Source organism: Nerophis lumbriciformis, linkage group LG28 (genome assembly GCF_033978685.3).
Source record: "Nerophis lumbriciformis linkage group LG28, RoL_Nlum_v2.1, whole genome shotgun sequence".
Lineage (NCBI taxonomy): Eukaryota > Metazoa > Chordata > Actinopteri > Syngnathiformes > Syngnathidae > Nerophis > Nerophis lumbriciformis.
Genome location: NC_084575.2, coordinates 8077726 through 8104346, shown reverse-complemented (window position 1 = coordinate 8104346; position 26621 = coordinate 8077726). Strand labels below are relative to the sequence as shown.

Genomic DNA, 26621 nt, shown 5'->3' with positions numbered 1-26621 from the left:
GCCCGGCCACCAGGCGCTCGCCATTGTGCCCTAACTGCGGGCCTGGCTTTAGAGGGGAGCCCCAGTGACCCGCGTCCGGGCGAGGGAAATCGTAGTCTCGGTACTTGCATGTCCATCGAAGCCTTCGAGTAATCACATGTTTTATTATTATCATTATTGTTTTTTATTTATTTATTTGATATTATTAGGGTTAGGGTTAGTCTCATTCGGACTGAGCAGCACTACATACAACATCAAATATACATTCATATTATACATGCTGTGTTTTTAAACTACATTTAGCACAATCACTGTTTAAGTGTTTTTAAATCCCTGCAGCTTCCATGACTGTTACACACTTGTGTTTACTGTCCTGATTCTTAAACCTGAACATCTTATCACACACAGTGCAACTATACGGTTTCTCTCCAGTGTGTGTTCTCATGTGTGTGGTCATTTGTTCCTTTCTGGAGAAACTCGTCTTACAAACAGAGCAAGTAAAAGGTTTCTCACCTGTGTGTGTTCTCATGTGTAATATCATTTCCCTCTTAGATTTGAATCTTTTAGCACAAGTTGAGCAAACAAAAGGTTTCTCTCCAGTGTGTGTTCTCATGTGTGTGGTCATGTGTGCCTTTCTGGAGAAACTCTTCTTACAAACAGAGCAAGCAAAAGGTTTCTCACCTGTGTGTGTTCTCATGTGTCTGGTCATGTGTTCCTTTTTGGAGAAACTCTTCTTACAAACGGAGCAAGTAAAAGGTTTCTCACCTGTGTGTGTTCTCACATGTAATATAAGTTCCTTCTTAGTGTTGAATCTTTTAGCACAAGCTGAGCAAGCAAAAGGTTTCTCTCCAGTATGTATTCTCATGTGTGTGGTCATGTACTGTTTTGTGGAGAAACTCTTCTTACAAACGGAGCACGTAAAAGGTTTCTCACCTGTGTGTGTTCTCACGTGTAATATAAGTTCCTTATTAGTGTTGAATCTTTTAGCACAAGCTGAGCAAGCAAAAGGTTTCTCTCCAGTATGTGTTCTCATGTGTACTGTAAAATGACTCTTCTGTCTAAATGATTTCCCACATTCAGAGCAGTCAAAGTGTTTGTTGTTAGTGTGATGTCTCGTATCACCTTTAGAGTCATTTTTACTCTCCAAAGGTTTTTGGATGTGGTCACTGTGATCAGAAGAGTGTGACATCATGTGGTCCATGTCTGACAGTGGAGCAAAGATGCTGTCTGGTTCTGACTTGATATCTTCACAATGCTCTCCATCAGCTTCTGTGATGTGTTGACTTACAAGCTCCGCCCCTCTGTTCTCCTCACTTTGACTGTGATGAAGCTGTAAGGACTGAGCTTCATCTTCATCATGAAGCTGCTCCTCTTTAATGTGGGAGGGGGCCTGTAGCTCCTTCTGTCCCACACTGGTGTGCCACTCCTCTTCATGACTCCCCGCTGACACCCGCTGGACGTCTGCAGAACAAATGAGGTGTTACTGTATTGAAGTTTGCAGTATTCAAACTATTGACATGTGAGCTAGGCCAAATAGACAGTGATGGGCAAACTACCTGGACAATGTAGTAAGCTAAGCTACAAGTTACTCTCAATTAAATGTAGCTAAGCTATCCTCAGAGAATTGTAGCACGCTACACTACAAGCTACACTGCAAAAGTAGCTTGCCACATCAAATATATATATATATATATATATATATATGTATGTGTGGGAAAAAAAATCACAAGACTATTTCATCTCTACAGGCCTGTTTCATGAGGGGGGGTACCCTCAATCGTCAGGAGATTTTAATGGGAGCATTCGCATACCATGGTTTATATAGGGCACAGAGTGGGTGGGTACAGGCTGGCCTAGGGGCGTGGTGATTGGCTCATGTGTTACCTAGGAGGTGTTTCCGTCTATGGCGGCATGTTGTTACAATTACGCTGCGCTTGTTGAGGGATGACAGGTCTGGACGGTAAATAATAAACAGCTTCTCTTTCAAGCATAGGTTGCATCTTTTATTACCACTATTGTAAGGTGTGCTGGATGCAAGAATTTGCCATGTTATTGAATATTCAACATTATTGTCTTTGAGGTCCCAAATGTGTTTGCTGAGTTCTGTGGTATTTCGCAAGTTTTTGTTCCTGAAAGAAGCCTTGTGATTGTTCCATCTGGTTTTGAATTCACCCTCGGTTAATCCTACATATGTGTCGGATGTGTTAATGTCCTTGCGTATTACCTTAGATTGGTAGACAACTGATGTTTGTAAGCACCCCCCGTTGAGGTAGCAATCAGGTTTCTTTCGACAGTTACATGCTTTGTTGGTTTTGGAGTCGCTCTGACTGGGGGTCGACGGCTCATTTGCAATTGTTTTGTTGTGGTTTGAGATGATTTGTCGTATATTGTTCATGCAGCTGTAGCTCAATTTAATGTTGTTCTTGTTGAATACTTTTCTTAGGTTGTTGTCTTTGGGAAAGTGTTTGTCAATCAGATTGAGGAATTTGTGTCCAATGTTCGTTGAGACGTTTTTGCTGTATGGGGGGTTGTACCAGATGATGTCGTTTCGTTTTCTGTTCTTTTTTGGCTGGTTTCCTGGCGTGGGTTCATAGGTGAGGGTGAAGTTGTATCCGCTTTCATCAAGGGCTTTTTTGTACGGGGGGGTTGCTTGGTCAAATTCAGCTTTGCTAGATGACAGCATCGATAGCCTTTTATTGATTCCGGTAGGCATTCTTTTCGTGGTGGTGGGCGGGTGGTTGCTGTCATGGTGCACGTATTGGAGTGTTGTGTTGGGTTTCGTGAATGGTTGGTAGCTGTTATTTCTCAGGTTGAAAGTGACGTCAAGGAAGTTGGTGCCACACCCACAAAATGCCCAAGCAACCATTTCCACATCAACACCGTATGAAACAAATAGTCAACAACAGAAGGAGATAACGTCCGCAGGAACCTACCACATAGTGAAGGACATACACTATTTGATTTCCTATTATGCAGCTCATTTTTATTTGACACTTATTGAAATATCTTGTGTGACATCATGCACCAACGTGCACTTTATTTGTTTTAAACTACTGTAGTGGCATTCGGTACAAAAAGTGCACTTTAATTTAGTGTTGTTTTAATATGTGATATGTGACTATGTGACTTGTAAAAAGAGCTCAGCAGCGCATGCACTTTTTGCGTCGGACGAAAAGAGCACCCCCCCCCCCCCCATTCTCAGCACATTCTACAGAGGCACTATAGAGAGCCTGCTGACCAACAGCATCTCTGTCTGGACTGGAGCCTGCAATGCCACAGACTTGAAGTCTCTCCAGAGAGTGGTGAGGACCCTACCCAGGAGATCGCAAAAATCCGCTGCCTGACCAGGGCTCAGAAAATCTGCAAAGACTCCTCCCACCCCCACCAAGGACTGTTTTCACTGCTGGACTCTAGAAAGAGGTTCCGCAGCCTCCGAAGCAGAACCTGGTTCTGTAACAGCTTCTTCCATCAGGCCGTAAGACTCTTGAACGCATCGTAATTAAATTATCCCCTTAACATAAGTCCACTCCCCGTGGACGGATGTGAAAAAGTGCAATATGTTTATCTGTACAGTAATCTATTTATTTATTTATATATGCACCGTATTGCTTTTTTATCCTGCACTACCATGAGCTTATGTAACGAAATTTCGTTCTTATCTGTGCTGTAAAGTTCACATTTGAATGACAATAAAAAGGAAGTCTAAGTCTACGTCTAAATATGTCATCTTAGTGTCACCATGCACAAAAGTGCACTAATAGCTTGTTTTAAAATGTCTCTGACAATCCTGCATTTTCTGTTTTGAAATGACATGAATGTTTGTGCCACTGCTTAATAACTCTTTAATAAATACACTTTTGCTAAATTGACTTAGTTGTGATTTCCCTCTCTGCATGAAAGTTTAAAAGTAGCATATATTAATGCAGTATGAAGAATAATGTTTTAATGTAGACACATAGAATCATCATACTGCTGTCATTATATGCATCAAGTGTTCATTCAAGGCTAAGGCAAAATATCCACATATATATGGTGTATGGTGACATGGACTAAACATATCCACATATATATGGTGTATGGTGACATGGACTAAACATATCCACATATATATGGTGTATGGTGACATGGACTAAACATATCCACATATATATGGTGTATGGTGACATGGACTAAACATATCCACATATATATGGTGTATCGTGACATGGCCTAAACATATCCACATATATATGGTGTATGGTGACATGGACTAAACATATCCACATATATATGGTGTATCGTGACATGGACTAAACATATCCACATATATATGGTGTATGGTGACATGGACTAAACATATCCACATATATATGGTGTATCGTGACATGGACTAAACATATCCACATATATATGGTGTATCGTGACATGGACTAAACATATCCACATATATATGGTGTATCGTGACATGGACTAAACATATCCACATATATATGGTGTATCGTGACATGGACTAAACAAATCCACATATAGAAACCCCGTTTCCATATGAGTTGGGAAATTGTGTTAGATGTAAATATAAACGGAATACAATGATTTGCAAATCCTTTTCAACCCATATTCAATCGAATGCACTACAAAGACAACATATTTGATGTTCAAACTAATAAACTTTATTTTTTTTTTGCAAACAATAATTAACTTCGAATTTCATGGCTGCAACACGTACCAAATTAGTTGGGAAAGGGCATGTTCACCACTGTGTTACATCACCTTTTCTTTTAACAACACTCAAACGATTGGGAACTGAGGAAACTAATTTCTGAAGCTTTGAAAGTGGAATTATTTCCCATTCTTGTTTTATGTAGAGCTTCAGTCGTTCAACAGTCCGGGGTCTCCGCTGTCGTATTTTACGCTTCATAATGCGCCACACATTTTGGGAGACAGGTCTGGACTGCAGGCGGGCCAGGAAATTACCCGCACTCTTTTTTTTTAACGAAGCCACGCTGTTGTAACACGTGCTGAATGTGGCTTGGCATTGTCTTGCTGAAATAAGCAGGGGCGTCCATGAAAAAGACGGCGCTTAAATGGCAGCATATGTTGTTCCAAAACCTGTATGTACCTTTCAGCATTAATGGTGCCTTCACATATGTGTAAGTTACCCATGTCTTGGGCACTAATACACCCCCATACCATCACAGATGCTGGCTTTTGAACTTTGCGTCGATAACAGTCTGAATGGTTCGCTTCCCCTTTGGTCCGGATGACACGATGTCGAATATTTCAGAAAACAATTTGAAATGTGGACTCGTCAGACCACAGAACACTTTTCCACTTTGCATCAATCCATCTTAGATGATCTCGGGCCCAGAGAAGTCGGCGGCGTTTCTGGATGTTGTTGATAAATGGCTTTCGCTTTGCAGAGTAGAGCTGTCACATGGGGGTCGCAGCTTGCTGCGGGGTTGTTCTTCCAACGCAAGAACGGCTCCGGACGACAGCGTAAAGGTAGTAAGTGATTTATTTCTCAACAAAAAACAGAAAACAAGCAAAAGAAAAGCGTGCCGAACGCACGGGAAGCTAAGGCTAAACTTAGCACAGGCAAAAGACAGGGAACTCAAAAACTTACGTGACAATTTGCATGGAGCAAACACAACGAAGGCAGAATGAGTGACAAACAAAGGTAGGCTTAAATAGAGTCTCTGATGAGCAACAGTTGCGCGTGCAAGGCAGGTGAAAATCAAGTAACCATGGTGACGAAACAAACTCACAGGTGCACGAGTAACAACAAAAGGAGTCCAAAACTAACCAAACATAACCAAACAAAACATGATCCGGACCACGGATCATGACAGAACCCCTTCCTCAAGGACAGATCCTAGATGTCCATATAGAAAACACACAAAAAAAACCAAGCAGGGTCAAAAGTCACGGGAGGGCGGAGGGAGGACTTGGTGGTGGGTCGCCAGGCCAAGTGTCCCCGAATCCATCGAGGCAAAGTCAAGTGGCGGCGGCGAGTGGAACGCCGCTGCAGCAGGCGAGGCGGGCGCCCAGGGAATGGCCACATCCGTGGTCGACTGGGAGGTGGGCGCACTTGGCGATGCGGACGACCAGGGAGCGGCCACATCCGTGGTCGACAGGGAGGTGGGCGCGTTGGCGCCTTCATGGCAGGCTTGGACGCAGCAGCAGACGAGTCAGGCGTGGACGCAGCAGCAGACGAGTTAGGCGTGGACGCAGCAGCAGACGAGTCAGGTGTGGACGCAGGTGCAGGCGGCGAAGCTTGGCGTGGTGCGGGCACAGGCGGCGAAGCTTGGCGTGGTGCGGCGAAGCTTGGCGTGGTGCGGGCACGGGCGGCGAAGCTTGGCGTGGTGCGGGCACGGGCGGCGAAGCTAGCCGGAGTGCAGGAACTGGAGCAGGTGCTAGCCGGGGTGCAGGAACTGGAGCAGGTGCTAGCCGGGGTGCAGGAACTGGAGCAGGTGCTAGCCGGGGTGCAGGAACTGGAGCAGGTGCTAGCCGAGGAGCAGGAACAGGTGCTAGCCGAGGAGCAGGAACAGGTGTCAGCCGAGGTGCAGGAACAGGTGTCAGCCGAGGTGCAGGAACTGGAGCAGGTGCTAGCCGAGGAGCAGGAACTGGAGGAGGTGCTAGCCGAGGAGCAGGAACTGGAGCAGGTGCTAGCCGAGGAGCAGGAATCGGAGCAGGTGCTAGCCGAGGAGCAGGAACTGGAGCAGGTGCTAGCCGAGGAGCAGGAACTGGAGCAGGTGCTAGCCGAGGAACAGGAACTGGAGCAGGTGCTAGCCGAGGAACAGGAACTGGAGCAGGTGCTAGCCGAGGAACAGGAACTGGAGCAGGTGCTAGCCGAGGAACAGGAACTGGAGCTGGTGGCGTTTGCAGGCCCACCGGAGATGATGGTGGCGTCTGCAAGCCCACCAGAGATGATAGTGGCGTCTGCAAGCCCACTGGAGATGATGGTTGCGTCTGCAAGCCCACCGGAGATGATGGTGGCGTCTGCAAGCCCACCGGGGATGAAGTTAGCCATGAGCATGGCGGAGGCGGTCTAGCTGGGGGTTGCGGCTTGACATGCCGACGGATTGGTGGTGGAGGACGAACTGGAGGTTGCGGCTTGGCAGGTCGAAAAACTGGTGGTGGCGGCCGGGATGGAGGTTGCTGCCTGGCTGGGCGCAGCTGAGCAGCCCCACCAGCACAGCTCCCGGCCCCAGCACCCCCCCCTCAAGGGGCGGATACCAGACGCGCTCCTTGCGGTCTGGAACAGTCTTTAAAGGGGAGTGGCGGGAGGTTAGGAGGGGGGCAGAATTCTCCCCTTTAAATAGTCCAAAATGTTCATCTCTCCTTCCAACAGGAGAGTGACGAGGAGACAGGGAAGACAAAGTCTGTGACGTGGGCGGGGCTATGGTCCATAGGGGCGGAGTCAGAGTCACTGGGGACGGAGGTGACTGAGGTTGACTAACTCTAGCTTTCAACAAAATGTCCTGATAATACTTTATTTTTGAAATAAAGTCTGTAGGAGGTGGCTGACAACGGCTGACAGAAGGCAAAAAAAAAATTCCTGATCAGTGACTTCCTCTGAAGACGCCGGCGGAATGATGTCATCGCCAAGCGCCGGTTCAATGACGTCATCAGAGTAAGAGTGCATTCTTTCGACCGCCCATGTAGTGAACTGTTTGGCAAAGTGATGAATTGGATTACCAAAGTTCGGCGGCGAGGAATACTGGTTTGATTGAGGAATGTTGCTGTCCGGAGGAGGAGTTTGGGGGAGCGACGCATTTTGGCGGCGGAACGAAGTCTTTTTGGCTGGCTTCCGTCCTCGCCGGCGCGTCTCCATCTCCTCGTCGTGGCTGGTCTGCGAAAGAACGTAAGCTGCCTTCGTTCTGTCACATGGGGGTCGCAGCTTGCTGCGGGGTTGTTCTTCCAACGCAAGAACGGCTCCGGGCGACAGCGTAAAGGTAGGAAGTGATTTATTTCTCAACAAAAAACAGAAAACAAGCAAAAGAAAAGTGTGCCGAACGCACGGGAAGCTAAGGCTAAACTTAGCACAGGCAAAAGACAGGGAACTCAAAAATTTACGTGACAATTTGCATGGAGCAAACACAACGAAGGCAGAATGAGTGACAAACAAAGGTAGGCTTAAATAGAGTCTCTGATGAGCCACAGGTGCACGTGCAAGGCAGGTGAAAATCAAGTAACCATGGTGACGAAACAAACTCACAGGTGCACGAGTAACAGCAAAAGGAGTCCTAAACTAACCAAACATAACCAAACAAAACATGATCCGGACCACGGATCATGACAAGAGCTTTAACTTGCACTTACAGATGTAGCGACCAACTGTATTTAGTGACAGTGGTTTTCTGAAGTGTTCCTGAGCCTATGTGGTGATATCCTTTAGAGATTGATGTCGCTTGTTGATCCAGTGCCGTCTGAGGGATCGAAGGTCACGGTCATTCAATGTTGGTTTCCGGCCATGTCGCTTACGTGGAGTGATTTCTCCAGATTCTCTGAACCTTTTGATGATATTATGGACCGTAGATGTTGAAATCCCTAAATTTCTTGCAATTGCACTTTGAGAAACGTTGTTATTAAACTGTTTGACTATTTGCTCACGCAGTTGTGGACAAAAGGGTGTACCTCGCCCCATCCTTTCTTGTGAAAGACTGAGCATTTTTTGGGAAGCTGTTTTTATACCCAATCATGGCACCCACCTGTTCCCAATTAGCCTGCAAACCTGTGGGATATTCCAAATAAGTGTTTGATGAGCATTCCTCAACTTTATCAGTATTTATTGCCACCTTTCCCAACTTCTTTGTCACGTGTTGCTGGCATCAAATTCTAAAGTTAATGATTATTTGCAAAAAAAAAAGAAAAGGTTTATCAGTTTGAACATCAAATATGTTGTCTTTGTAGCATATTCAACTGAATATGGGTTGAAAATCATTTGCAAATCATTGTATTCCGTTTATATTTACATCTAACAAAATTTCCCAACTCATATGGAAACAGGGTTTGTATATCGTGACATGGCCTAAACATATCCACATATATATGGTGTATCGTGACATGGCCTAAACATATCCACATATATATGGTGTATCGTGACATGGCCTAAACATATCCACATATAAAGGTGTATTGTGACATGGACTAAACATATCCACATATATATGGTGTATCCTGACATGGCCTAAACATATCCACATATATATGGTGTATCGTGACATAGCCTAAACATATCCACATATATATGGTGTATCGTGACATGGCCTAAACATATCCACATATATATGGTGTATCGTGACATGGCCTAAACATATCCACATATTAATAAAAAGCCATATCGCCCAGCCCTAGTTAGAATGTGATTTTTTTTTTTTTTTTAAATATATCCACCGTTGTGTCTTTTATAATGATTGTGAACGATAGAAAAAATTCCCCAAAAAAGTGCACTTCCCCTCTAAATTCCAAGGATTAGATTTAAGACTTGAAGTGTATGAGCATGAAGTGATGAAGCCTTCTTGGATGAATCTTCTAAGACAAAGTGAACAGTCCAGTTGTGATGGATTGAATGCCCTGAGAATAAAATGATATGTGCTTACTTGGACTGTGATGAAGCTGTGAGGACTCAGGTGCTTTGTCTTCATGCTCTTCAGTCTTCACAGAGACAACAGTCAGTGGAAACTTGCTGACATCATCCTCCTCCTGCCCTACAACACACTCTCCCTCCTCTTCCTCTTTCATGAGTGGATCCTCCTCTTCCTCTTTCATGTGGGTGGGCTGTGGATCCTCCTCTTCCTCTTTCATGTGAGGGGGCTGCTGGATGTCTGTTGGGTAAATGTAAATAAGATAAAGAGAGAAGAGAAATAGTTTAGGACTGACACTGTTAACACAATGACATTATTTGTGTTCTTCCGTGTGTTGGGTTAAAAGTGTGTAGCAAAATAACTAATAAAAACACGGGAAATACCTCCTTTTTTCCTAAAATCAATTCAAAAGTGGCACAGTGAGTACCAAAACAGACTTGGAAATAGGATAAGGGGCAATTTGAAAAGTTTTTATAACTACGAGGCAGCACTGATTGAGGCATTTTGAACTTCACTGGTGTAAATAGTGTAAATATTTTATTCTGTATACGGTCCATTACACCTACTCTTTATCTCTAAACTTAACCATAATCTTTTAATGACAAAGTCATTACCATAACTTCAATATCATGGAAATAAAAAAATAATAATTCCAAAATCACTTAAAAAAAACATTCATGGTAAGTATTTTGTCATCATGCAGAATACTTTTTTGTGGTCATTTTGTTGGCTGGACCAAAAGAAACTTTTACCAAAAACATGTTTTACTTTTGAGAGATTGATTGAGACTTGTATTAGTAGATTGCACAGTACAGTACATATTCCGTACAATTGACCACTAAATGGTAACACCCGTATAAGTTTTTCAACTTGTTTAAGTCGGGGTCCACTTAAATCAATTCATGGTAGTATGTGGTGTTTTATGGAGTATCTCCATCAAAAATTCCTCTTTAGGAATTGGAGACTATCTACAACACGCTGAAGGAAAGTCAGTCACCTTTATGTTCTTTTAATAAATCAAGTGTTGACTACTTTGGATATTGAAAATAAATGTTTACTTTCACTTATTGTTACATGTAAATCAGAATCAGGAAGTGAAATGATAACTAATTAGATGCGATTACAGTGTAAAATGTATTTGGTGAGTGTGTGAGTTTTGTGTAAACATGTTGATACAGGTTTACATCTTCTTGGGGACTGGAACACAGATATGTCCTGAAAGAATGCACCCATTTTTAAAACCTTCACTAAGCTGTGCCACCAACATTGTCTCACTTAGCTCATTAAGCAAACTACCAGGGTGAGTGAGTCCTTTTAAACCTTCATAGTCCTCGTTGTTACTTCTGACCAGTCTAAGATCAGCACAAGTGGAACTACTGTATGCAGCTTAAGTGATCATTCAATGATTTTCTGTACCCATATAGAACATAGAACTGAGGCTGACGACCACAAAACAAGCGAAGCAACAATCCTCAAGACCTAGACTAGCAGGGCTTTCAATGACAAACTGGCAAATTAAGACTCACCTGGTACTTGCAAGTACACAGGTTTTTGGGTCAATTCCTAACCTCAGAAAAGTAGATAACTTCACAGTCAAAGTGGGTGACAATATTATAACAAACAACAATGAGATTACCTATCTTGGCTGCATCGTAGAGACTAATCTCTCCAGTGAAAAAATGACTACCAAGGTAGTCAAAGAATCAACCGACAAATTATGTTCTTACTAGTGTTGTCCCAATACCAATATTTTGGTACCGGGACCTGTACCAAAATGTATTTCAATACTTTTCCGAACTTTTTGATACTTTTCTAAATAGAAAGGACCACAAAAAAGTGCCTTATTGGCTTTATTTTAACAAAAAATCTTAGGGTACATTAAACATATGTTTATTATTGCAATTTAGTCCTTAAATAAAATAGTGAACGGACTAGACAACTTGTCTTTTATTAGGAAGTTAACAAACAAAAGCTCCCAGTTTAGTCTGCTGACATATGCAGTAACATATTGTGTCATTTATATTATATTATTTTGTCAATATTATTAAATGGTAAATGGTAAATGGGTTGTACTTAAACCCCCACTGGGGTGAGTTTTTCCTTGCCCTTATGTGGGCTTTGTACCGAGGATGTCGTTGTGGCTTGTGCAGCCCTTTGAGACACTTGTGATTTAGGGCTATATAAATAAACATTGATTGATTGATTGATTGATTGTACTTTTATAGCGCTGTTCTACCTTTTTAAGGAACTCAAAGCGCTTTGACACTATTTCCACATTCACCCATTCACACACACATTCACACACTGATGGCGGGAGCTCTCATGCACGGTGCTAACCAGGACCCATCAGGAGCAAGGGTGAAGTGTCTTGCTCAAGGACACAATGGACGTGACTAGAATGGTAGAAGGTGGGGATTGAACCAGTAAACCTCAGAATGCTGGCACGGCCACTCTCACAACTTCGCCACGCCGTCCCCTGTTATTAAGGACAAGTGGTCGAAAATTGATTATTAATCTACTTGTTCATTTACTGTTAATATCTGCTTATTTTCTGTTTCAACATGTTCTATCTACACTTCTGTTAAAATGTAATAATCACTTATTCTTCTGTTGTTTGATACTTAACATTAGTTTTGGATGATACCACAAATTTGGGTATCAATCTGATACCAAGTAGTTACAGGATCATACATTGGTCATATTCAAAGTCCTCATGTGTCCAGGAACATATTTACTGACTTTATAAACATAATATTTTTTTTTTAAACGAAAGAAGATGGTGTAATGCCAAAAAATATAGATGTAATCATAGAAGTAGTACTTTTTAGAGGCGGTATAGTACCGAATATGATTAATTAGTATTGTGATACTATACGAATGCTGGTATACCGTACAACCCTAGTTCTTACATAGTAGGATCACCCCGCTGGTGGGTAGAAATACACTTAAGACTCTAACACAAGCACTCATTTAACCCCACTTTGACTACAGAGTTCATGTTTGGTACCGTGACGCCTTAAAAGCCCTGAAAAACAAACTCCAGACAGCCCAAAACAAAATGATTGGGCTTCTACTCAACCGTCCATCTCGGGCTCACCTTTTCGCCAACCATTTCCTTAAAGTGGGGAGGCTCTTGGTAGGTGACAGAGTACATCTTCTTGCAGTTGGTCTGGTGTACAAGATACACCACAGCACTAAAATACCCATGTACCTGTCTAGATACTTCAAAATATATTGACCATTATAACACCAGAGGTAGTTGTACAAGTCACATTCAACCCAGATCTCACTCCAAAAAAGGTTCTAATTAGTTTGCCTGCTATACCACCAACATGTGGAAGTCCCTATCAATAGCCATAAAGGAGTGTAAATCCCTTACTTCCTTCAAAGCAGCTTTGACAAGACATTACAGGTTGTTGTTACTCGTAACTGGGAATATACAAAGCCTTTTGCTGCAATTTTCTTGCAGTATTGTTTTCTTTTTGCTACTTTCTACATACTTTGTGTTCTATCTGTGTGAGTGAACAAATATTTCAACTGAAACCATCTCAGGCTTTCTTGTAGCAGTGAATGTGTACCGTGATGAAAGTGTAGCCTTTCCTATGCAAACTTCTCATAACTCCTTCAATCAATCAATCACACATTGTTACAAACTGAGAGGAACATCAACCTCAAACTGTCTCGTTTTCATGAAGAATCTAAATGAAAGCATTGCATCATCCCCACAAGACATATCATCTATTGAAGAAAAGTGTTAATAATGAAATATAAAGTTAGTAAAGATGTGAGAGTAAGAAGTAAACAAAGCTGTTGTGTGTAACACAACTTGATGTTTCTTGAAAACAGCGTCCAGTAGTTGACTGTTCTCTTTCGTTCTAGAAAGTTCCGCCTGGTAATCTGCTATCGTTCTTTCGCACATTTTCACACAAACACAACACTTTACACTCACATGTTCACACAATCACAACACTTTACACTCACATGTTCACACAATCACAACACTTTACACTCACATGTTCACACAATCACAACACTTTACACTCACATTTTCACACAATCACAACACTTTACACTCACATTTGATCTCTACTTAGCGATGTGTTGATAACAACCGCGTCTCTTTGTTAGCAGCTAGCAAGCTAAGCTAGCTAAACTTGCTAGCGCGATAAGGTTCTCGCTCACCGAGACGGGTTTTTTCCTGAATTACAGACTCAAAGATGTACTTTATACGACATACATTTTTACAAACTGAAGAACAAATAATAGGACTGACTTATTAGCGTCCTTCTGGCTTCTTTCTGCGTCAATGTGCTTTCACAACAGTTGGCACGCTTGACGTTACAAGACGGTTCTGCTCTCGTCTATGACTGCTCTGCTCTCGCGAGATGTGTCATGCGCAGAAGACTCAAAGCTTTGTAGTAAATTAGGAGCGTGATCACTTTTTGATTTTCTACATTTATTTTGCATTATTGACTTTGTTAAAACTGTTGTTTGTAATAAAATGATTAATTGTATTATTTTGTTGTAATTGTTTCAAGAACTAAAATGATGTATTGTTGTATTATTCACCAATAAGTCAATACATTTTGGTCCTGTGTTTTATTCTGATGATAATGAAAAATGAGGTAAAAGGCAAAGTGAAAGTGAAACTAAGCTACTACTTCTCGCCTACACGTCAATTTATTGTGCGGTAGCCAAAAGTCACCAGTAGATGGCAGTGCAGTATTGTAAAGTCCTACATATAGTACCATTTAAATGTTGCTGGTCATATTAATAAAATGCAAAATCATTTATTTTTGACGAAATACCTCTAGTAGTGATACAAATGTGCTCTGGCAAAATAATCTTATTTCCTTTGTTTGGCTTGAAAGAAGCTATGAAAATAAACATGACAAAAAATGAGTAGTTCTCAAGAAGAAAAAGAGGATGTAGATGATGTGAAAGGCCCAAATCCTCTGTTTAGGAATAATACGAATAATAATAATCAATGTTATTTATAAGGTGCCTTTCTAGAGACGATACAAACATTACAACATTGAACAATATAAAACAGAAAATGTCAGTTTAGACAAGAAACTAGAAATAGCTGAAATGAAAGTGAATAAGCATTCTGGAATAAGTGTGTTCTTTATTTGAAAAGGCTAAATGAGTCCATATTGTGGAAGTCTTGCTGTTCCTAAAATATGGAGGGTCAAATTGGACAAAATTAAACAATTGATTGATTGAAATAAATACATCTTTAAATAATTACTTAAAAATGTGATAATTCATTACAAATGGAATTAAATACATAAATGTATTTTATCTTTCAAACTCAGCCATCAAAGTCAGTGGGCGGGTCCTAACATCTGATTGGTTCCAATGACCAGAGAGAATAGCGGTTGATATCTTTGTCCGAAAGTGAGGAAATTGTTACATCTTTGTAACTGTTTTGGACTTAAGTTTGCTTGTTATCTGTATGTGGTATATAAGTTCCTGTCCTGTGCCCATATTTGGTATTTTTCACTTCCTTGTGCTGTTCACAGGCTTCCACACCAGCTGCCTGATATGCAACCGGGACACACCTGTACCATGTTGCCAATCAGTCTCTTATTTCAGTCCAGATTTAACCAGACAGCTTCGGATCATTGCTTCGCGTACGTGTGATGTTTCCGGTACAAAATGAGTTCCGTCTCTTGCGCATTTACTTCTGCACTCGCCTTCTTTTGTTTTCCCCCACTCCTTTTGTGGTTGAGTTTTCTGTTCTTTTCTTCCCTTCATGTGAGTGCACCTTTTGTTTGTATTAAATAATATTATTTTACTCAGCGTCTGCCTCCCGTCTCTGCATCCTTGGGGTCTCGTCACTAAGCTGCATTCCAGCTCCTGACAGAAATAACTGTATTAAATTCCTCTACTTTATTTGCTACATGCTGTGGGTCAGCATAGGTCTTACTTGCACATGTTCCACATCTACCAGCAACTCCCCAAAAAGTATTAAAAAGTATGTCCTTCTAAGACGTCATGTTTTCAAATACTTTTAAAGTTCCAAAGATATGAAGATATGACGGGGTGAGGTTGTGGATATTCAAGAAATACACGACGCACTTACCCGTGTAACAAATGATCCAAGGAGGGGAACCTTAAACGATGGGTTAGTGTGGCTGACACTGGGCTTAAGCTGAATAATTGTTTGTTTAAGGAGTTATCTGGCTTAATGTAGACAGGGCCTGACTTTGCCTGTGACCTTTGCTGAATTAATTTTGTCAAATCTTTTAAGGAAGTCCTGGTCTCTATACATCATATGTATATATATATACAAATATATACATATATATATATATGTATATATATATATATAAATACATCCATTTTCTACCGCTTGTCCCTTTATATATGTGTGTATATATATATATATATATATATATATATATATATATATGCAGGGCTCAAATTTAACCACGGCAACCGCGGCATTTTCCGTGACCACCCTTGTGACTTGCCGTAATGCCCGAAAAAATTGACCGGCATTTAAGGCAAGAACATGCCGTGACCGCCCTTGACTTTTTACTTGTTAATGGACTATGGATGTAACAATAAACGGTATAATGATACATCCATCCATCCATCCATTTTCTACCGCTTATTCCCTTCGGGGTCGCGGGGGGCGCTGGAGCCTATCTCAGCTACAATCGGGCGGAAGGCGGGGTACACCCTGGACAAGTCGCCACCTCATCGCAGGGCTAAAATGATACACAGCGGTGAAATTCCAGATGTTTAGTAACACGTTTACATTTTTAATGACCGAATAACCGTCATTTATCAATGCATTTTACGCAACTGCTTACTTCCTGAATACTGAAGCGCCGCAGCGTCTGCTCATGCTCACTAGAGTCGTACGGCTCGGGAGACATGGCGGTGACTTCATGCACTTTCATTTTGAACCTGAAGCTGGCTAGCCTCCTTTAAGGTAACACTTTTCTTAACCTTAAAAAGTTACAATTGGAGGCCTGTATATGTGTGTATACCAATAGTAACAAGCTAGTTATTGATTTTTAGTTTTACTTTAAGCAAGTTGCAAACAAGACACTTAAATGTTTGCGGTCATTGTGATTATATTATACATTAAAATGTCATTTTCTTGTTATTAGTCAATATAAAGTTAGTAAAGATGTGAGAGTAAGAAGTCAACAAACCTGTTCTGTGTAACACAACTTGATGTTTCTTGAAAACAGCGTCCAATAGTAGATTGTTCTGCTCCTTTGTTCTAGAAAGTTCCGCCTCGTATTCTGCTATCGTTCTTTCTAACACTACAAATATTTCTTCAACGGCAGAAGTTAGTCGCTGATCCACCAACGCTCTCAACATGTGTAATGTAGACATTTTCACACAATCACAACACTTTACTCTCACACTTGATCTCTACTTAGCGATGTGTTGATAACTTCTGTTAGCAGCTAACAAGCTAAGCTAACTAGCGAGCTAAGCTAACTAGCGAGCTAAGCTAACTAACAATAAACGAGCACGAGAAGCGGCACAGTGCTTCTAGCACATCGAGACCATTTTATCCTTGAATAAAGAATCAAAGATGTATTTTATAGGACGTAAATATTTCAAACTGGAGAACAAATAATAAGACTGACTTATTAGCGTCCTTCTCACGTCTTTCTCCGTCGATGTGCTTTCACGACAGTTCGCACACTTGACGTTACAAGACGGACCACTCTGCTCTCGCGAGATGTGTCATGCGCAGGAGAGCCAAAGAAACGATGCGTCATCAAGGCCACTTAAAAAAAAAAAAAATAAAAATAATAATAAAAAAAATATATATATATATATATATATATATATATATATATATATATATATATATATATATATATATATATATATATATTTTTTTTTTTTTTAATTCTTGTGCGGCCCGGTACCGGTACCAATATATATATATATATATATATATATATATATATATATATATATATATATATATATATTGTTAATTAAATCAACATAAAAAACACTTACAATTAGTACACTTACCCAAAAAACCTCCCTCCCCCATTCACACTCATTCACACTCATTCACACAAGTTAATTTAAAGTAGCAATGATCGTCACACACACACTAGGTGTGGTGAAATGTGTCCTCTGCATTTGACCCATCCTTTTGTTCACCACCTGGGAGGTGAGGGGAGCAGTGGGCAGCGGTGATTTACCCCCCAATTCCATCCCTTGATGCTGAGTGCCAAGCAGGGAGGTAATGGCTCCCATTTTTATAGTCTTTGTTATGACTCGGCCAGGGTTTGAACTCGCAACCTACCCATCTCAGGGCGGACACTCTAACCACTTGGCCACTGAGTAAAAGGGTTGTTTCTTTCTGTTATTAATATTCTGGTTCCTACATTATATATCAATATATATCAATACAGTCTGCAGGGATACAGTCCGTAAGCACACATGATTGTATTTTTTTATGACAAAAAATAAATTAATTAATTAATAATAATAATAATAACCCCTTGTTCAACAGTCTCCCTTCTCATATTTTAGCCTTCACACATTTTCAATGTCTGGACTACAGGCAGGCCAGTCTAGTACCCACACTCTTTTACTATGAAACCACGCTGTTGTAAAACGTGGCTTGGCATTGTCTTGCTGAAATAAGCAGGGGCGTTCATGATAAAGTTGCTTGGGTGGCAACATGTGTTGCTTCAAAACCTGTATGTACCTTACAGCATTAATGACGCCTTCACAGATGTTTAAGTTACCTATGTCTTGGGCCCTAATACACCCCCATACCATCACACATGCTGCCTTTTACACTTTCACCCTAGAACAATCCGGATGGTTCTTTTCCTCTTTGGTCCGGAGGACACGACGTCCACAGTTTCCAAAAATAATTTGAAATGTGGACTCGTCAGACCACAGAACACTTTTCCACTTTGCATCAGTCCATCTTAGATGAGCTCAGGCCCAGCGAAGCCGGTGGCGTTTCTGGGTGTTGTTGATAAATGGCTTTCGCTTTGCATAGTAGAGTTTTAACTTGCACTTACAGATGTAGCAACCAACTGTAGTTACTGACAGTGGGTTTCTGAAGTGTTCCTGAGCCCATGTGGTGATATCCATTACACACTGATGTGGCTTTTTGATGCAGTACCGCCTGAGGGATCCAAGGTGCGTAATATCATGGCTTACGTGCAGTGATTTCTCCAGATTCTCTGAACCTTTTGATGATATGGGGACGGCGTGGCGAAGTTGGGAGAGTGGCCGTGCCAGCAATCTGAGGGTTACTGGTTCAATCCCCACCTTCTACCATCCTCGTCACGTCCGTTGTGTCCTTGAGCAAGACACTTCACCCTTGCTCCTAATGGGCCTGGTTAGCGCCGTGCATGGCAGCTCCCGCCATCAGTGTGTGTTTGTGTGTGTGAATGGGTGAATGTGGAAATATTGTCAAAGCGCTTTGAGTTCCTTAAAAAAAGGTAGAAAAGCGCTATACAAGTACAACCCATTTACTATTTACCATATTACGGAGCGTAGATGGTGAAATCCCTAAATTCCTTGCAATAGCCGCTTGAGAAATGTTGTTCTTAAACAATTTGCACAGGTCCGGTGGCCATGGATGAAGTGCTGGCTGTCCAGAGTCGGGACCCGGGGTGGACCGCTCGCCTGTGCATCGGCAGGGAACATCTCTGCGCTGCTGACCCGTCTCCGCTCGGGATGGTGTCCTGCTGGCCCCACTATGGACTGGACTCTTACTATTATGTTGGATCCACTATGGACTGGACTCTCACAATATTATGTCAGACCCACTCGACATCCATTGCTTTCGGTCTCCCCTAGAGGGGGGGGGGTTACCCACATATGCGGTCCTCTCCAAGGTTTCTCATAGTCATTCACATCGACGTCCCACTGGGGTGAGTTTTTCCTTGCCCGTATGTGGGCTTTGTACCGAGGATGTCGTTGTGGCTTGTGCAGCCCTTTGAGACACTTGTGATTTAGGGCTATATAAATAAAGATTGATTGATTGATTGATTGATTTGTTGACAAAGTGGTGACCCTCGCCCCGTCCTTGTTTGTGAATGACTGAGCATTTCATGGAAGCTGCTTTTATACCCAATCATGGCACCCACCTGTTCCCAATTAGCCTGTTCACCTGTGGGATGTTCCAAATAAGTGTTTGATGAGCATTCCACAACATTATCACTCTTTTTTGCCACTTGTGCCAGCTTTTTTGAAACATGTTGCAGGCATCAAATTCCAAATGAGCTAATATTTGCAAAAAATAATGTTTTCCAGTTTGAACGTTAAATATCTTGTCTTTGCAGTCTATTCAATTGAATATAAGTTGAAAAAGATTTGTTGTATTCTCTTTTTATTTACCATTTACACAACGTGACAACTTCCCTGCTTTTGGCTTTTGTATATATATATATATATATATATATATATATATATATATATATATATATATATATATATATATATATATATATATACATATACACACAATATATAGCATATATAGCATATTTAAGTCCAGTTAATAACTCTTACACAGCAGAAATGTGACAGAAGTCATGTGGTCTAGTGGTTAGAGTGTCCGCCCTGAGGCTGGAAGGTTGTGAGTTCAAACCCCGGCCGAGTTATACCAAAAACTCTAAAAATGGGAGCCATTTCCTCCCTGCTTGGCACTCAGCATCAAGGGTTGGAATTGGGGGTTAGATCACCAAAAATGATTCCCGGGTGCGGCACCGCTGCTGCTCACTGCTCCCCTCACCTCCCAGGGGGTGAACAAGGGGATGGGTCGAATGCAGAGGACAAATTTCACTACACCGAGTGTGTGTGTGTGTGTGACTATCATTGGTACTTTAACTTTAACTTTACTGAGCCAAAAGTTGCGTTATTACAAGCGAGCGTCATTATTCGGGGTTGCAGGACATGGAGGAGGTCAGGTCAAAAGATGAGGCACTCCTCCCTTGGAGAAGCCAAACCATCAGTTTTATATTCCTACCCCCTGTCTGCGTGTGTGTGCTGGGTCAGGAGTGTACATCCTGACCATAAAAGGGGGCTTTGTGTGTAAGTGGCTGAAAAACAACAGATGTATGTTAGATGTTTACATCCAGCTAAACATTTAGTCCAGGGGTGTCAAAGTCATTTTAGATGGGGGCCACATGGAGAAAAATCTACTCCCAAGTAGGCCGGACTGGTACAATCACGGCATGATAACTTCAAAATAAAGACAACTTCAGATTGTTTTCTTTGTTTAAAAATAGAACAAGCACATTCTGAAAATGTACAAATCATAATGTTGTTGTTTTTTTACACTTAAATGTTGCTGTTAATAGTATTTTACCTTTATTTGTCCTTATTTATACTTTCTGAATAAATGATGTGATAATGTTCATCAGTCAACTCATTGGTGTTCATTTTCAATCTATATCTAAAAAAGTAACATCAAAAATCAATTTACATGATGTTATTTATATACTTTGCTCATTTTCTTTGATTTTTTATTTTTTTTTACCTGTGTAGCATCATCTACAAAGATACAAATATTTGCTATTGTGACATCTAGTGGACATATTTGCATACCAAGGTCCAACTTTGTTGCCTCTTCTTCTGCCAGAACTAATCCAATCCACACACAAATGTCAGTACTAAAGGGCCCTATGTTATTATGTGCCCAGAGTGAAATAGCTACTAGTTAACCTGGTGCTTTGCTTTCTCCAACATGAATATAAACATTCACCATATGCAAAACACAATACCAGTTCATTCATTCACTTCAACACAGACATGTTTTATCGAGGGACGTAACTTTCACACTGCCTTATGTGACGTAGTGAGTGTCATCCGAGGCCAGAAAGGGGCAGAAAGAGTATAGAGAGAGTATAGCCAACAGGGTTTTGCAGTTGGTGTCCAACATGGCACCCTGTAGTCACGTGAAGGGTTTTTAACCAATCATTTGGGAGACTGCCTGGCCATACTCTCTCTAATTGGTCAAATCCTCTCAGGTGACTACAGGGCACCTTGTTAGACACCGACTCTGAACCCGGGTTGGCCAAACTCTCTCTCTACACGACTCTGGAAAGGAGCACACATCAGTGACCTCTAGAGGACGATGCCAGTAAATACACAACATTGTTACTATGTTTTTTTGATTGATTGATTGAGACTTTTATTAGTAGGTTGCACAGTGAAGTACATATCCCGTACAATTGACCACTAAATGGTAACACCCAAATAAGTTTTTCAACTTGTTTAAGTCGGGGTGCACTTAAATTGATTCATGATACAGATGTATACTATCAGATATATACTATCATCATAATACAGTCGTCACACAAGATAATCACATTGAATTATTTACATTATTTACAATCCGGGGAGTGGAGGGGGGGGGGGGGGGGGGGGGGGGGGGTTAGGTTTGGTTGTTATCATCAGTCATCAACAATTGAGAACAGAGAAATGGATATTGAAACAGTGTAGGTCTGAGTTGGTAGGATATGGAGAGAGAGAGAGAGAGAGAGAGAGAGAGAGAGAGAGAGAGAGAGAGAGAGAGAGAGAGAGAGAGAGAGATCAGAAGGCATAAGAAAAAGTATCTGCATTTGATTGTTTACATTTGATTATTAACAATCCGGTGAGGGTGTTAGTTTAGGGTTGAAGTTGCCTGGAGGTGAACTTTTAGTGCGGTTTTGAAGGAGGATAGAAATGCCCTTTCTTTTATACCTGTTGGGAGTGCATTCCACATTGATGTGGCATAGAAAGAGAATGAGTTAAGACCTTTGTTAGTTCGGAATCTGGGTTTAATGTGGTTAGTGGAGCTCCCCCTGGTGTTGTGGTTATGGCGGTCATTTACGTTAAGGAAGTAGTTTGACATATACTTCGGTATCAGGGAGGTGTAGCAGATTTTATAGACTCACTGTTTTACATTGTTGTGTTCATATATGTTTATATTGTTCACAAAATGATAGTCAAAATCATTTAATGATCTTGAAAACTTTCCCTGTATTTACTGGTTGGTGTGATCAATACCAACATGTACAGTAACGCCCACAAACACTTGCACTTTGTCAGCAAAGTTCTTGTGACAAAGAAAAGAAAAGAAGAATGTTGCTGAGCTAATGCCCCGCCTATCCTCCTCCGAGCCACTAACCACTTCATCTGGGACACAAAGGACAAGACAAAACTTCAACACAAAATGTATGCATCCTTTCCAACGGCCACTGGGGGGTAGTAGAGGTAGCTATTCCAGCAAGGTTTTACAAAATGTTTTACAAGGTCTTACTCAAATTGTCTACCTGGTCTGTGTGACTACACTCTGGCAACCCATGTTGTCTGTTATAGTCCTCAAACATACATGTTGCTACTGTAAAGGCACGCTGGAAAAGGTTGACATAGCGTGTAAAGTAGTCCCTAACCACAAGTACACACCTGTTGTCCTGAGATGTAACAGGTAACTCAGTAATATTCATAGCGGCAGGTCCTATCATGTTGAAATGTACCATCTTTATCTTTCATGATGGTCACTGCGGTTAAGTGGTTTGGATCAAGCATCCAGTCAATGTTTGGCTTTACCGTGTCTAATTTCACATTTCACTTTCCTTTTCTTGGATGCTTTGCCACCAGAAGATTCAGCCTCACACTTTTCCCTCCTCCCACTTTTAGTACTTTGGCCACAGGGAGTCAATCACATGAATTGTTTCAGCTTTAGTTTTTACTTCCTGATCCAACCCTGGCTTGGAATCTAACCCTGGCTTGGAATCTAACCCATGCAAGGCAGAACTGCCAAATGTGACTGACTATCCCAAACAGAAATAAAACTATAAAATGGGTGAAGTCAGCACAAAGCGTCAGATGGACAGAACAAGTGTGCCAAGAGCCAAAGTCAAAGTTTTCTTCTGCTTGGAGACGGCACCATATGTAACATTAACATACACACCTTGATGACTTACCCACTAGATTTCTAAAGTCTGTGCTGAGCAGTTTGTCCTTCATCTAGTTAACGTCTCACTTCAGACTGGAACATTTCTAAAGGCCTTAAAGGCCTACTGAAACCCACTACTACCGACCACGCAGTCTGGTAGTTTATAGATCAATGATGAAATCTTAACATTGCAACACATGCCAATACGGCCGGGTTAACTTATAAAGTGCAATTTTAAATTTCCCGCGAAATATCCTGCTGAAAACGTCTCGGTATGATGACGTCTGCACGTGACGTCACGGATTGTAGCAGACATTTTGGAACAGCACGGCGGCCAGCTTCAGTCGTCTGTTTTCATCGCAAAATTTCACAGTATTCTGGACATCTGTGTTGGTGAATCTTTTGCAATTTGTTCAATTATAATTGGAGACTGCAAATAAGAAAGCTGTTGGTGGGAAGCGGTGTGTTGCCGCCGGATGCAGCAACACAAGCACAACCGGGGTTTCATTGTTTACATTCCCGAAAAATGGCGGTCAAGCTTTACTATGGAACAGAGAAGTCAAGCGAACACGGTTGGATTGGACCACACACACAAAGTACAGTGTATTATGCAGCGATCATTTCGAAAGATCGTGTTTCGAAGAGGGTCCCTTGCGAAGGGCAGAGATGGGCATCGCCACCACCCGTCGACTGGTGCTGAAGAAAGGTGCGGGGCCAACTATTTTCAACAGACCACGGCCAGGCATCAGTGGCAGTGTCACTGTTAGTGCTCCCAGTGCAAGTTCGACACGTTCAGACCACCCCACCCCCTCCACAAGTGGACAGACTGTGCACATGAGGTCTGCATTTGCCAAAAGGGAAAGGAAGAGGGTAAGGATCTTGATTTCCAGTTTCCTTAGTCATACTAACACATATAGTCATAGACTACTCCAGTGGTTCTCAACCTTTTTCCAGTGATGTACCCCCTGTGAACATTTTTTTAATTCAAGTACCCCCTAATCAGAGCAAAGCATTTTTGGTTGAAAAAAAGAGATAAAGAAGTAAAATACAGCACTATGTCATCAGTTTCTGATTAATTAAATTGTATAACAGTGCAAAATATTGCTTATTTGTAGTGGTCTTTCTTGAACTATTTGGGGGAAAAAAACCCAAAAAAAACTAAAAACTTGTTGTAAAATAAACAAGTGATTCAATTATAAATAAAGATTTCTACACATAGAAGTAATCATCAACTTAAAGTGCCCTCTCTGGGGATTGTAATAAAGATCCATCTGGATTCATGAACTTAATTCTAAACATTTATTTTGTTGAAGTATTATTCAATAAATTTATTTATAAAGGATTTTTGAATTGTTGATATTTTTAGAACATTTAAAAAAAATCTCACGCACCCCTTGGCATACCTTCAAGTATCCCCAGGGGTACGCGTACCCCCATTTGAGAACCACTGGACTACTCCATGAAAAATGAAATAAATTAACAATAAAATAGTCTACATATAATTATTGCTTCAAGTTCTAGTCAAGTTATTCTGCAGTATAAAGTATCATACATTTACTGACATTACCGGTACTGTCAATAGTGTCAATACTGTCAATAGACTACAATAGACAATAATATAAAGTATTGTACATTTGTACATTTACAGACAATAGATCAGATCATGGCCAGTACGACTACGGCATCAGTGGCGGATGCGGTGAATGAACCAATGGCAATGGCACTAGATTTGCCTGATGAGGAGGGCGATCAAGATCAGGTTTGATTTGTTTTCCAAATCAATGTTCAAATGGATTACAGTTCAAGCCCAATAGAGAAAGTATTCATCATTTATGTAAATGAGGTATCCATATTACATGTAGCTATTTCTCCATTTCCAGGGAAATACAAGAGAACAAGGATGCCAGACGGATTGGGTACCGATTGGGACAGCACCAACGGCAATGACTAGTAGCAAGAGCACCCAAACAGGGAAAATGCATCATAGATCAAAGGGTATGTCTATTTCGGTGATGAACATGATTCTGCACATCACAATACACATTGCACAGCTGCCTGTGCAGAGTAGACAGATAAATTAGGTGATTCAAAGACAATAATTAGTATGTGATCCTAGTTTAATTTTAACAGATTAAATAAAACAACTTGTGTTTTATTTTATTGTTAGGACACCAGGTGACCCCAGAGATCTAGGAGAGGGTTAGAGCTCAGCCAGCCAGGGTTAGTGAAGTCCCATCGTTAAGTGTAGCAGCTCCATCTGACAGCCCCGAGATGCAGCCCAACATAGCAACTCCAGGTGCATCTGGAATGCAAGCCAAGCTACGACCACCTCCTGCATTGTTTGATGAAGGACCAGCATCAAGTCCCGCTGCGCCTTTTGTTAGTGGTTCTTCCGATGACAGCTATGTGCCGAGTGAGTCATCGACATCGGATCCGTGTCAATCTGACGGGTCGCCAGATCCCACATGTACTCCCAAGATGTGGGAAGAGGGCTGCCACAAGGAACCGAAGTACATCATCTTTGAGTCGTGCCTCCAGAGTCTCATCAAGTGGTGTCACTGTCCAGCCTGTGGCAGCCAGGACATAAGCCCTTCTTGGGATTCGACCGGTACACAGCTGACCATGACTATACAATGTGCATCATGTGACCAGAGGAGTAAGTGGAGCAGCCAGCCAAACATTGGCCCTTATGCCGCGGGCAACATCCTGCTATCTGCTGGCATCCTCTTCGCTGGCGCATCTTCTGGCAAGGTGTTGCAAGTGCTGAACAGCATCGAAGTGGTCACGTATGTGAAGAGAACATTTTTCAACCACCAGGAGCTCATCCTGCAGCCAGCCATCAAAAAGGTGTGGGAGGAACAGCAACGGACGCACCTCACCATGCTGCAGGTGGAAGGCTGACCTCTCGTCCTTGGTGGTGATTGGCGAGCAGACAGTCCAGGACACAGCGCCAAGTTCGGTACCTACACCACAATGGAGCTTGAGGCCAATGTGGTTCTCGACCTTCAGGTTGTACAGGTACGACCATATAATCTCACTAAACACTAGTAACATAATAAGCAGATAAGGGATTTTCCAGAATTATCCTAGTAAATTTGTCTAATAACATTAACCATTTCAATGTATACTAAGCCTATTTTTCTTTTTTTTTCTGTGCTCATTCCTTTTCT

At 41.6% G+C, this 26621-nt stretch overlaps 1 protein-coding gene across 1 annotated transcript; it reads right to left on the bottom strand.

Moving 5' to 3' along the window:
- Positions 1-195: 195 nt before the first annotated feature.
- Positions 196-17222, bottom strand: LOC140680125 (uncharacterized). The gene is made up of 3 exons (XM_072916488.1): positions 16718-17222; positions 9561-9785; positions 196-1440 (listed from the first exon to the last, which is right to left on the bottom strand). Exons 1-3 carry the CDS (start codon positions 16902-16904, stop codon positions 305-307), a joined length of 1548 nt encoding a protein of 515 aa, XP_072772589.1. The 5' UTR covers positions 16905-17222; the 3' UTR covers positions 196-304.
- Between the last annotated feature and the right edge of the window lie 9399 nt (positions 17223-26621).